The sequence below is a fragment of the Anolis carolinensis genome, chromosome 4, assembly GCF_035594765.1.
Source record: "Anolis carolinensis isolate JA03-04 chromosome 4, rAnoCar3.1.pri, whole genome shotgun sequence".
Lineage (NCBI taxonomy): Eukaryota > Metazoa > Chordata > Lepidosauria > Squamata > Dactyloidae > Anolis > Anolis carolinensis.
In genome coordinates this window covers 243,090,237-243,102,673 of record NC_085844.1, presented here as the reverse complement: position 1 = coordinate 243,102,673, position 12,437 = coordinate 243,090,237, and the positions used below count along the sequence as shown (strand labels likewise).

The window sequence follows — 12,437 nt, the reverse complement described above, 5'->3', positions numbered from 1 at the left end:
ATAATAGGATATTTTGAAAGGATCCCAGAGTTCATCTCGTCTTCCCTTAGCCAGTGCAAGAATTTGCAGTTAAGACGCATCCTAAGACATCAACCTCTATTGAAATGCTTTCTGCAAAAGACCATCCACCACCACTCAAGAGAGTCATTCTACTGAACAGCTCTTGTCATCGAGAACTTTGCTTTCTTGTCATTTGAATGCTGCTAGACTCAAAAGATTCCAGATTAGGGCCTACCAACTGGATGTATCTTACATAGGTTCTTCATCCTGCCTTCAGGCTTCTGTTGTTATTCTCTGTTGGTGATCAGAATAAAAGGCAATACAAAACTTGAAACTATTTGTGGAAATAACATTTGCAGCCTGAGAAGCAGTTGGATGGAACTGAGCTGTGCTTTGCAGGCAAGGAAGCAATTGCAACCCTAACTCCAACAGAACTGAAGGCTAGCTGTAATTGCATGTAAGAGTTTTATTTGCAACTTATGAAGTCCTGATCATCACAACAGTCTGTTTGTTAGCATCATCACCATTAGGGTCATGAGACACAAAAGATGGGAAAAGGCAGTGTTTGGGCATTCTATAATATCCAGAGAAACTATGCAGGATTTATCACTTTGGCAATCTAGATTTGTATTTTCAGTTAACAATAATTATGTTCCTAGTCCTTAGGGCTATGAAGATAGTGCCAGGAGATAGTACTTGGTGAATATTTGGACACACTTGGGAGGCAGAATTTCAGTGCCCTAAATAACCTTTTCTATTCTACTATCTGCCCAAATGATAACTGCAGAAGAAAATGAAATATGCAAAAACAAATGTGCAGATTTGAATAATATTTGTGTTTTATAAAATATACTGAATCTGGGGGATTTATTTAGGGCTGGTCTATCATTAGGTACAGCCTCCTCAGATGATAGTGGGGATTGGATTGGCACCTGGTTTATTGTTAAATGGTGTTCTTACTTTTCTTGTTGCTGGTGTTTGAACATGAAATTGTAGAACTGTATATTTGGAAGAGACCACACATTCCATGGAGTCTAGCCTTCAGTAGGTGCAGGAATCCAAAGCTATAATATTTTGAATTGGTGGCCATCAAACCTCAGTTTAAAAATCTCCAATGCAGGAAAGTCCATCACCACCTAAGACAGCCCATTTCACTACCAAATAACAATCATGATCAGGAAGATCTTCCTTATAGTCAAATTCTCATTTCTTGCAATTGAATCCATTGTTCTAGAGGTCCTACCTCTGAAGTATCAGTTCCATCTTCCACATGATATTAAAAATCAGGTACTGTGTTACCTTCTGATATGCTGTAAATTACACAGTTTACAAAGCTCAAGTATCTTTCTCAGAGCAGTTAAGAAATTCCCAATGGAAGAAGACATTAGGTGAAAACAGAGCTTGGAAAAGTAACTCCCAAACCCATGGCCATCATTTTTTTGTGTGTGTCAGGAGCGACTTGAGAAACTGCAAGTTGCTTCTGGTGTGAGAGAATTGGCCATCTGCAAGGATATTGCCCAGGGGACGCCCAGATGTTTGATGTTTTACCATCCTTGTGGGAGGCTTCTCTCATATCCCTGCATGGGGAGCTGGAGCTGACAGAGGGAGCTCACCCACTCTCCTCGGATTCGAACTGCTGACCTATTGGTCAGCAGTCCTGCTGGCACTAGGGTTAACCCATTGTGCCACCAGGGGCTGCATGGCCATAGTAGCAGAAGGATTATGGGAGTTGTAGCCCAAAAATTACTTTTTCCAAGCTTTGCATTAAAAAAGAAATCCAAACAGATGGCTGTCTTTGAATATATAGTACTTAATTAATTTCAATAAAAATTGGAAACCTATAAATCGGGCTTTTTAGTGAATCCTGATCTAGAGGAAATAGAAGATGAAGAGACTATTACCATTAGCCATTTGTCTTCCTTCTTTATATCTGATTTCTTTGCCTTTCTTTTTTGCAGGCCTGCGTAAGTAAAAAAAGATCGAGAGGCTAAACTTGGCCTGAAGTCAGCCATCCAGAATCCAAACGCCAGATACTCCAGATATTCTGCGCAGGAACAGAAGCAGCCGCAAAGTAATGGCGAACACATTCCACTCAAAAGGACACACACACAGGAAGACTGTACTTTGACAAGTGGCCATTCAAGGAAATATATCATTTTGCTTGGCCAGCCCCTCATTAACACGCTGGCTCATTAGTGGACTCACAGGTTTTGCTGTCAATGAATGGAATGGGAATATTACTGCCCTCTTCACCCTTCTCTCTATTGAGACTCCCCATTGATAATCAAATGAGAGCATTTTGAACATTTCCATTGGATTCTTTATTTTCACATTACAGAGGTAATTCCTTAATGCTTCAGGCGTTTCATGACTTGGTTATTATAAATCGTCCAATCCTACTCTGTTCCCTGTTTCCCAATTCCAAATTCCAGACCCAAACAATCTTGTAATGGACAAGTTGCTAGTTGAACTCACAGATCCTCTGGTATTTTTTCCCTAGCAATCCTAGGCAAAATTATTTAGATTCCACTTCTCAAGCCTTTCTAGTAACCAACTCGGTCCTTTTCTGCCTTCAACTGATCTCCACGGATGGAAAAATTGAACTCTGTTGGAGTTGTTTCTGGATTTCAAAAGACATTGGTACAGCAGCCTAATTCTGGATGTCAGATTCATAATCGATTCATGGACCCCATTTACTGTGATCAAAAATGTCCTTCACTCTACTCAAGAAAACCAAATTGGTGCAACATTGCTACCTATGGGAGATGTTGCAATGTCTCACTCTGGCAAACGACTGTAGCAGTGATGGTGCATTGGGCCCATAGTATGTACAAGCTGCCTTACACTGAGTCACATTAATGGTGCCACTGTCCCAAACAGTGTCAGTGGGAGTTACAACCATTTCTAATGAACTGAGAACATTCAAGATGCAAAGGATTGGACCCGTGGACTGGCCCTGAGCCACAACCCTTTCTGGTTGTATTCATGTTGATGTTATTACAAAACCGTGGTATGTTTTGGTCTGCATTGCAATGAGCCACTAAGAATGAAGATTTGGGGGGGGAGGGGGTGAATGGAAAATCCAGAGAACTAGCTGGCATCACTTAACCACACCATCAATATATTCACATTGTGTATTTGCTGCTGAGAAGTGGAATCCTGTGGAGTGATGCTGTTCAGGAATCCAATCACTGCATCTCCAAATGTGGTTTTCTGGACCAAAAGTCCGTAGACATTCAAAGGGCACTTGGAAGGTCTCATCCAACTGGAAATGTTCTTGAATACACCCTTCCTTTTATATACTTCTGGAAAACCTGGTGTTCCCCAAAACCTGCGGATACCTGCCTCTTCTGCATAAATGCGAGCTGTTTTGGCTACTTAAGCAGCAAGACTGACAGCATGAATATCAGAAACAGTGGAAAGGATGGTTTTGTTCCCTTGAGTTGCACCCGAGAAAAGTTTGCTAGAGACATGTGTAAATTGAACTAGCCCAAAGTAAGTTTTTGGTGGTGGCTGATGAGTCCCATGTTAGTGCAGTGCTGAATTCCCTCTAGGCTTTAGTCTGAACTTTAAAGGTGTCCTCCAGGCTGCTGAACCTGTTTTGGGCATAGCTTTCAGTACTTTGAATAGTTCATTTAGAATTCTGACTAATATCTAGAGTGGATTCACCATTCCACTGCTCTGGAAGGCACTGACACTTACCAGCAGGAACATGGGAGCAGTAGAAGTGGAAGGAGCAGAAACCAGGAGACATCCAGACATCCTGCAACATTGCATGAACTATGTTTGTATCACACATCCCCATCTCCACTCTTGCCTGCAAAAAGCTGTCAAGCCCTAGCAGCCTGCTGCTATCGTCATGTATTGGTGCTCCATTGAAAAAGCAGCTGGTCTTGGCTGTACAGGGAAAGAAAGCAAGGATACTCTCCTAGATGTCTTACATTTCCCTTCCCTTCACAGCCCAAACCAGCTGCTCCTTTCCCCCAGTGATGTAACTAATAGCAGCAAATGACTGCCAAAGGTAGACAGCTATAGCAGGAGGGTTTTAGGTGGGTAACAAAAAGCTAGAGAATGTCGCTTGTGCCCCACCCAAAATATTTATGTGTGTCCAACTTGGGAGTTTCATCCACCTGTAACTCAGAATAACATGCATAACTGACTCACAGGATCCCAGCCATCATCTACCACTCCTCCAAGTTCTGTTGTTCCCTCTGAGCTTATTTGCAATTCTCAGTTGGAAGGAAAATAGATTTTCCAGTGACGACAACTGCTATCCTATGCCACTCTGAAATCTTTAGCGAGAGGGCAGGTTATAAATGTTTTGATCAATACATCACATCTGTGTAGCAGAAATCTCTTTATACAGAGTTATGCACTGGTTGTGTTTCACAATTCATGTGTTGAATAGCAATGTTGAAGACCCAAACACTCATTCACATGCACACCAATACCATATGCACAATTCCATTTCTGTGAACAAAATGAACCAAAATGGACTTAAGAATGAAAGAAAAAAGTCCAAACTCTTCTACAGGGAGAACTGACACATGTGGAGGGCACCAAGAGGATTCCAGTCAACATATTGTGACCCTTCTATTCCCATTGCAAAGTACTGGTTGGGGTGGATGGGAGGTTGATCTTGATAAGGCAGGTATGATCCCAAAGCTTTACAAAACAGACATGAAAATAGCTCGAAATGGTATGTTGATATATATCAATGTTGCCAATATTTTTCATACTCCTCTTGGGAGCTTGATTAAGGAGAACTGTTATGATGGGCTAATATGTAGGAATTTAATATGTGGTAAACACTGATTTTAGGTTCTAAGGTGAGACAAAATTATGGAGTTTGGGGGTAACAAGAGCTACTGGCCACAGTGGATATATTTTGTGCTTCGCTGCCCAATTCCAGTTGCTGGAGAACATCAGAGAGAGGACTCTTGCCTTCACACTTCTCAGCAGCTGACCACTGCTGGAAACAGAAAACTAATCTAGATACTCTTTGGTCTGATCCAGCAGAGTTCTTCATATTTGCTTAAGCCAGTTTGTATACACCCATGAATTACATCTTTGGGACTGATACTTACAGGCCAATATCTGATGCCTTTCTCCAAGTGCCTCTTCCTAGACAGCCTTGGAAGATGACCACAAAGAAAAAGAGCCAACGTGGAATACTGATCTGAGTGTTTGAATAGCCCTCTGGGAGATGAGGGTTTCAGTCACTGCAAAGCCAAGGGCAAGTTACACTTTCTCAGCTTCTCAAGAGATCAATGGCAACCTCCCTCTGAACAAACCTTTCCAAGAAAGCCTCGTGATAGAGTCACCATAAGACAAAGACTATTTGAAGACACATAACAACAAAACAAGGAGAAAGGGCCTTGTTAGTTGCATCTCCCCTTTGCTTGAATGTTCCTCCAGTGGGGCACACCTGTTACTGTCTCTTCAAGATCAGATTTCTGTATTTTGGCAGGATGTGATGGACCAACCTTTCAATGCTGACATTATACCATTGACCTCTATTATTTGTCATGGGGATATGTGTGTGGTTTTATATGACAGTTACATTGTTTGTATCAATTTTGTTTTTAACATTCATGTATTGTAAACTTTTGTAACACACCTTGAGTCTTCTCCAGAAGAGAGAGTCTAAAAATGGAATAAACTATAAGCTGTAGCACATTTCTGCCACACTTTCTTCTCCTTCCCAATACATATAGGGCAGTCTACTCAACTTCTTTCCCAATTGTTACTTGCCCCATTGGTCCTAGCTCTCCTTGCAGTTGTCTTCTCATTCTCTATAGCCACTATGTACTTTTTAAATTATATTTTCATTTTCATCCCTACCATAAGTAGTAAGGCAGAGTTGGCTTTTATCTGTCTATGAAGCTGCATAGGATAATGCCATAGCCATAGTATAATGGATTCCTGAAGCCACTAGATAAATCAGAGCTTCCCATTCAGGGCTATCTGGCAAGAACTAGTTCATTCCAAATGCTACCTGACTATCACAGAGATGGGTTGTTGTATGGCTTTCGGGCTGTGTGGCCATGTTCCAGAAGTATTCTCTCCTGACGTTTCGCCCACATCTATGGCAGGCGTCCTCAGAGGTTGCCTGCCATAGATGTGGGCGAAACGTCAGGAGAGAATACTTCTGGAACATGGCCACACAGCCCAAAAGACATACAACAACCCTGTGATCCTAGCCATGAAAGCCTTCGACAACACATATCACAGAGATTTCCATGGTTTTGATGGGAGGAACTATAAATAATTCTTTACAGTAGCTTGATAGTACATTGAATCTAGTGTTTATTTAATGATGCTGTGCCACATGGACTTTGGCTTGGAAGTCCAGGGTCAACATAAAGCAATCAGTTAAGCCAATCTTATATAGTGTATTTATATATATATATAAAAAAGTCAGGAACAGAGCAGCAAAAGCCTATGACATTCCTACTACCTCACCAATAAGTAGTGTGAAACTACAGGTTAAGCATCCCTTAGCTGTAATTCCAAATTACTGTACTCCAAAATCCAAAATTGTCCTCCTGAGTGGCTGAGGTAGTGATGCCTCTGCTTTCTGATGTTTCAATGTACACAGCTTTGTTTCATGCACAAGATGATTAAAAATATTGTACAAAGATTGCCTTCAGGCTATATGCAAATGCCTATGAAGGTGCATAAGGTGCCTATGAAACATAAATGGATATAATGTTTAGATTTGGGTCCCATCTACAAGATATCTCATTGTGCATGTATACATACATGTATTCCAAAATCCAGGTGATGACGGGATGGAAATCCCCAACACACCTTCCGCCAGGATGTTCTGGATTTCTCAGCAGGAGATGTTATCACTCTGTGTACAGCTACAAGGACAGAGCCAGGCACTTCTGATTACTTACATTCTCCATAGAATGCCCACTGAAAGCATCTATTGCAGAAAAATTGCAAAAGATATACACAGGCACAAGACAATGCTATGCTAGCACATGTTACTAACACAGGCATGGGCAAACTTTGGCCCTTCATGTGTTTTGTACTCCAACTTCCACAATTCCTAACAGCCAGCTGTTAAGAATTGTGGAAGTTGGAGTCCAAAACACCTGGAGGACCAAAGTTTGCCCATGCCTGGGTTAGGATGTTTAGAACATGTTGTCGACCGCGCTTTAGGGGATCGGGCCCTTAAGGAGAGTCCCGATCCGGTCCTGAGAGAACGGACCTTGGCGGAGCCAATAGGAAAATATGAGCCGCAATACAACCTGAAGCCGAAATGAAGAAGGACCGCCAAAGTTGAAGGAAAATTCCGCCAAGGAGTCTTTATTGAGCAATTCAGCTGAAGAGGACTCTAGTAGCGATCATTCAGTCTACTAGGGTACCATATAATCAAAATAAAGCCATATTTATACAAAATTTCAGTCTGACAGCCCTTTGAATTTCCCGCCCCGCTCCCCCGCCCATCTGATCGCTGATAGGCTAGAAGGTTGAACGAGGCGGGCTTTCGTTTCCCGCCTTGCTCTGTTGGCCCAATAGGAAGCTGCCTTTTGTCTCTACCCGAGCCAATCAGGAAGGAGAAGGCGGGAGTTATTGAAACAATGAAGTGACAGGGCAGGAAATATCAGATTAATTCCTGCTAGACCGATTTCTAAAGGGATTAATGGCAGCAATCAAGGATGTCTGGGTTTCTGTCACGTATACAGATTTTAGATATGCCTTGGGGTGTCAGAGGTGGAAGTGAGAATGGGTGGTGATGAGCCATATTTACAGGCTCCGCAGGGCGCCTTCCTGAGGTGTCCTGGTTTTTCCTTTGGATGAGATATGACAATGTTTGCCTTGGGGCGAATCACCTTTAGGTCAATACTCCAAATTCGGCGACTCAAGCCCTATATTGTCCATGCAATCTGAATTTGATTGGGTTAAGCGGTGGCAGATTATCCTTTTGTTTTTGGGAAGGGAAGCCTGGGTCATAGAAAATGGGACAGGTTCTGGGGTTCAGGTTGAGTTCAAAATATTTCCTATTTGATTTCATGACTTGACAATTATATGAAATAAAATGAAAAATAAAATAAAGTTGGAATATAAACCATGCTGGGAAAAATACATATTTTCCGGGGATCCCAAAGAGTACAAATACATATAGGCAGATAGATAGATTTCATGGAAATAAGGGAGAATTCATAAAAGTGAGTTACATTGCATAAAAGGGAATCATGAATGATATAAACAATTAAAAATATTTGATAAGAACGAAGTTCATAACATCTGGAGAACCCAGCATGGAAATTCATAAAAGTGGAGTTTTAGCAGCATGATTTTACAATTCATGAAGTTGTTATCTCTTGCCTCAGAGTGCAGGGATAATCCACAGTAAACTCCAGTAAAAAGTCTCAATCACCTTCTACTATAAATATATGGAATATAGAACATAAAGTCTTGATTTTTGAACTATCTTTTACAAAGTCCTGGGGGGGGGGGGGGGGGTGGTCACCTCGATCACAAACATACTCTTGTTCTTTTCATACTTTACCAGCAGAATGTGGTATGATGCTTTTAAACAGGCTCAGAATGTTTAATACCTATTTAAATTCACAATTGCTAACAAGCTACAGCATTTGCTTTAACGTCAAAGCAGATGTTTTCATCAGTATGGCACTGTCTTAGTGTTACTTTTGGATCTTTCATCTAATAGTTACCTTCAAGGTTAGAACTTCCAAACGTGTATAAAAGCTAGAAAATGGGGGGTTGCTTGTGTGCACTGGAATGGATTTAGACCAAAGCACAATCATTTCCTTTACAATAGAATATGAATTGTTTCTTTTTAAATTGGAACAGAATCCAAAACAATGTAAAAATGCTGTTCAGAACAGCAAATCAGAAAAAAAACCTCATGAGCCAATAGAACTGCAAACATACACAAAGTCAGCATAAAGAGAAGCATTAGAAGTTATTCACCAGGCAATGTTTCGGTGACCAAAATAAAATAAAATAAAAAGTGTTCCAAGAAGTAAGAAACTTGCTGCATTAATCATTTTACTCCCAAGGGGGTATTTAATCCCACTACTTTTATTTTGAAGGAAAATCAATTGCAGGACCACAATCCGGCATGAATTTCAACTAGAGAGAGCATCCACACCACTTTGCAGCTCAGATTCAGCTTTCATAACACATAGGAAGGGAAAGAAGGATTATTTTTGAGCAGGGAATTGATGCGAAAGTAGAAACACTGTCTAGGACTGGACTCCTGGTTTAACTTATCCTTCAAAATAAAGCAATGGCAGAATTAAACACTTGGTTTTTTTTAAAGTCACATTAATCCAGAGACCGCTAGTGGTTTGAATATCAATGGGGGTAACAAATCTACTGCGTTTTAAGTCTAAATATGAAACGAGCTATCCGAGGTGCTGAGGCTCTTCTGGGAGGTAGAATTTCTTTAAAATTCAAACTAAAATCCAGAATGGATTTTTGACTGATATGGGAATCACAAGGCACTACTGAAATGATGCCTCATTTAGCCACTGTCCTAGTGTAGTTGTAAAAGCTGGACAGAAAAGAATGCTGAGAGGAAGAATATCAATTCGTTTGAAATATGGCCCTGGCGGTGAGTTCTAGTGAAACCATGCACTGCTAAAAGACAAAAGAAAGGATTTTGGAATAAACTAAGTCTGGACTCTCACTTGAAGTCAAGATGACTAAATTGAGAGCATTGTACTTTGGATGTATCATGAGATGGTGCAACTCTCAAAGGTGGGAGGGAGAAAAGACAGTGTGATGTAGTGGTTTAAGCCTTGGACTATGATTCTGGGTTTGAATCCTCATTTGGCCATGGAAATCCAATGGGTGACCCTGGGCAAGTAATACACTCTCAGCCTCAGAAAGTCCCATGAAGGTAGTCAGTAAAGTGCATTGACTCAATTGAGGCAGTCATTGCCCTGGAATTGCAAGGCCTGTAGTTAATGAGGGCCTTTCGGAGGCCTCTTATCCACAGGGTCATCAAAAGGAAAAGTCACTCGGGGAACTTAGCATTTGAAACCAGATATGTTTTGGGGCCATGGTGGCACAGCAGGTTAAAATGCTGAGCTGCAGAATTTGCTGAAGAAAAAGGCCAGTGGTTCAAATCTGCAGAGTGGGGTAAGCTCCTGTTGTTAGCCCCAGCATCTGCCAACCTAGCAAAACATGCAAAGGTGAGTAGATCGATATGTACTGCTCTGGCAGGAAGATAACAGACCTAGGAGCTGTCTATGGACAACGCTGGCTCTTCAGCTTAGAAATGGAGATGAGCACCAACACCCAGCGTCAGACTCAACTAGACTTAATGTCAAGGGAAAACCATTACCTTTTAAGTTTTTTGGATTCTCTAAGACTAGGAGCATATGGCAAAAGAGACCTCTAATTGTCATTCTAATAGAAAGGGCTACAGGGCAAGGAATTATCCTTCCATAATCCACAAGTTTAGCAGTTTGAATTGTCCATGGAAACTAGCCAGTGAACACTCCAACCAAGTTTTAAGGGAAAATAGGCAACTTGCATTCCAGCTGAATGCTTTCTATTACTAATCCCGCTGCTGCATTTTGAACCAAATCTATCGAGTAATCTCCAAGGATGGCCCCATCTATTATGCATGGCAGTAGCCTGGCTATTGCTCAAGCACAGAAAGCCTCCTCTTCCATGTGAAACCCTGCTGTAACTCTGATAATGATGGAGTGATACAGCAACACAATACAAGAGAACTTTCCATGTCCATCTGTCCAAGAGGCTGACAGATATACAGTAGCACACCAGTCTTTGCTACATTCTGTACTTATGAGATTAGATCTAATTTCAGAAATATTTTTTTCTGTTCACACCCTCCCCACCGCACACACACACACACAAACTACTCAGCAGCCAGGGAACATCATGATGCTTGTAATCAAGCATACAGTATTTGAGTTTCAATTTACCAGTTTATTTTGCTGTGCCTCCATAAGGGATGGTTACAAAAGTGGCATATCATCCTTTGCAGGATGTAGATTTGTTTTTTTATAGAGACAGCCTTTTATGGAGCTGCAGAGTGAAGGACATGGATGGAAAACGAGCTCTTGTACCTCCTCAGGCTGTAAGGAAACACTATCTTGCCTTCCACACAGAGCACTAGAGAGAGTTGGCAGCACTGATGTACCATGACAGAATAAAGACTTTTGAAAATAGGAGCAAAACCTGCAGCTATATAAAATAAAGAGGCTTCAAACAGACACTCTAGAAACACAACTCTCTATTGAAAAAGTATACTGCAACTTTTGCACACATACGCCTATTGTAACTCTTGGCAAGAAAGAAATGTATTTTCCCCACCAAGCTATAAATAAGCACCACTATTTATTGGGTCAACACTGCCCTCAGCTGGTAAAAGCTGAATCTAGTGGTAATAAGCATCTATTTCATTATTTTCGGTGTGCTTTCAAGTGATTTCTGACATAGTGGTTCTAAGGTGAACCTATCATGGATGGGGTTTCTTGGCAAAAAAGGAAATTCAGAAAGGTTTTGCCTTTGCCGTCTTCTGAGGTTGATTTCTAAAAGTAACTCAGTAGGTTTCCACAACTAAACTGGCCTTTGAAACACAGTCCCCAGAGTTATAATCCAATGCTGAGACCACCGCACCACACTGTTGCTCATTATAGTGCTCCTTAGTATATTTATAAACCTCACCTGTATTATGTAATTTGGTAAATTTGACAAGTGGTAAAACTCCAAGCAAGCATATTTGGATATATGTAGGCTGAAGCACAGAAGACAATACAGTAAGAACAAATGATGTACTTAAATAGCATACCATCCAATATTTCACAGATGAAAACCAGGACACATCAGAGTGTGGTTAAGATTTTTTAAAAGCTATCAATGAGGAAGAATGTGCAAACTAATATATGCTAGCCTGTGTGGTGTAATGGTTAAGCATTGGGTTTATGACTGCGGAGATTAGGGTTCAAATCCCTGCTTGGCCCTGACACTGGATGACCTTGGCAAGTCACACTTTCTCAGCCTCAAAGGTTGAACCCTTGTGCTGGCTGAACTGCTGACCTGAAGGTTGGATTGCTGACCTGAAGGTTTCCAGTTCGAATCTGAGAGACAGGGTGACCTCCTGTCAGCTCTTGCTTGTGGGGAGAGAAGTCCCCTGGGCAGCGTCTCTGTAGACAGCCAATTTTCTCATACCAGAGGTGATTTGCAGTATATTCTCAAGTCACTTCTGACACAATAAAAATAAAGCCTCAGAGGAAGGCACTGGCAAATCTCTTTTGAACAATTCTAACCAAGAAACCCCGTGACAGGTTTGCCTTACGTTATAAATTACTTGAAGAAACACTACACAACAACAATGGATTTAGAATTCTCAGACAGATAACTCTAATGCAATGGTTCTCAACCTAGGTTCCCCAGATGTTTTTGGCCTACAACTCCCA

General features: G+C 41.2%; 1 protein-coding gene across 2 annotated transcripts in view; it reads left to right on the top strand.

The window, feature by feature from the left end:
- nkain4 (sodium/potassium transporting ATPase interacting 4) overlaps nt 1-5,679 on the top strand; it is a 139,520-nt gene extending 133,841 nt beyond the window's left edge. For both annotated transcript variants that reach the window (XM_062979034.1, XM_016993471.2), the window contains one exon: nt 1,959-5,679. In XM_062979034.1, the coding sequence (XP_062835104.1) occupies nt 1,959-1,972 (14 nt within the window). In that variant the 3' untranslated portion in view covers nt 1,973-5,679. The remainder of the gene's footprint in view (nt 1-1,958) is intronic.
- Nucleotides 5,680-12,437: the final 6,758 nt, after the last annotated feature.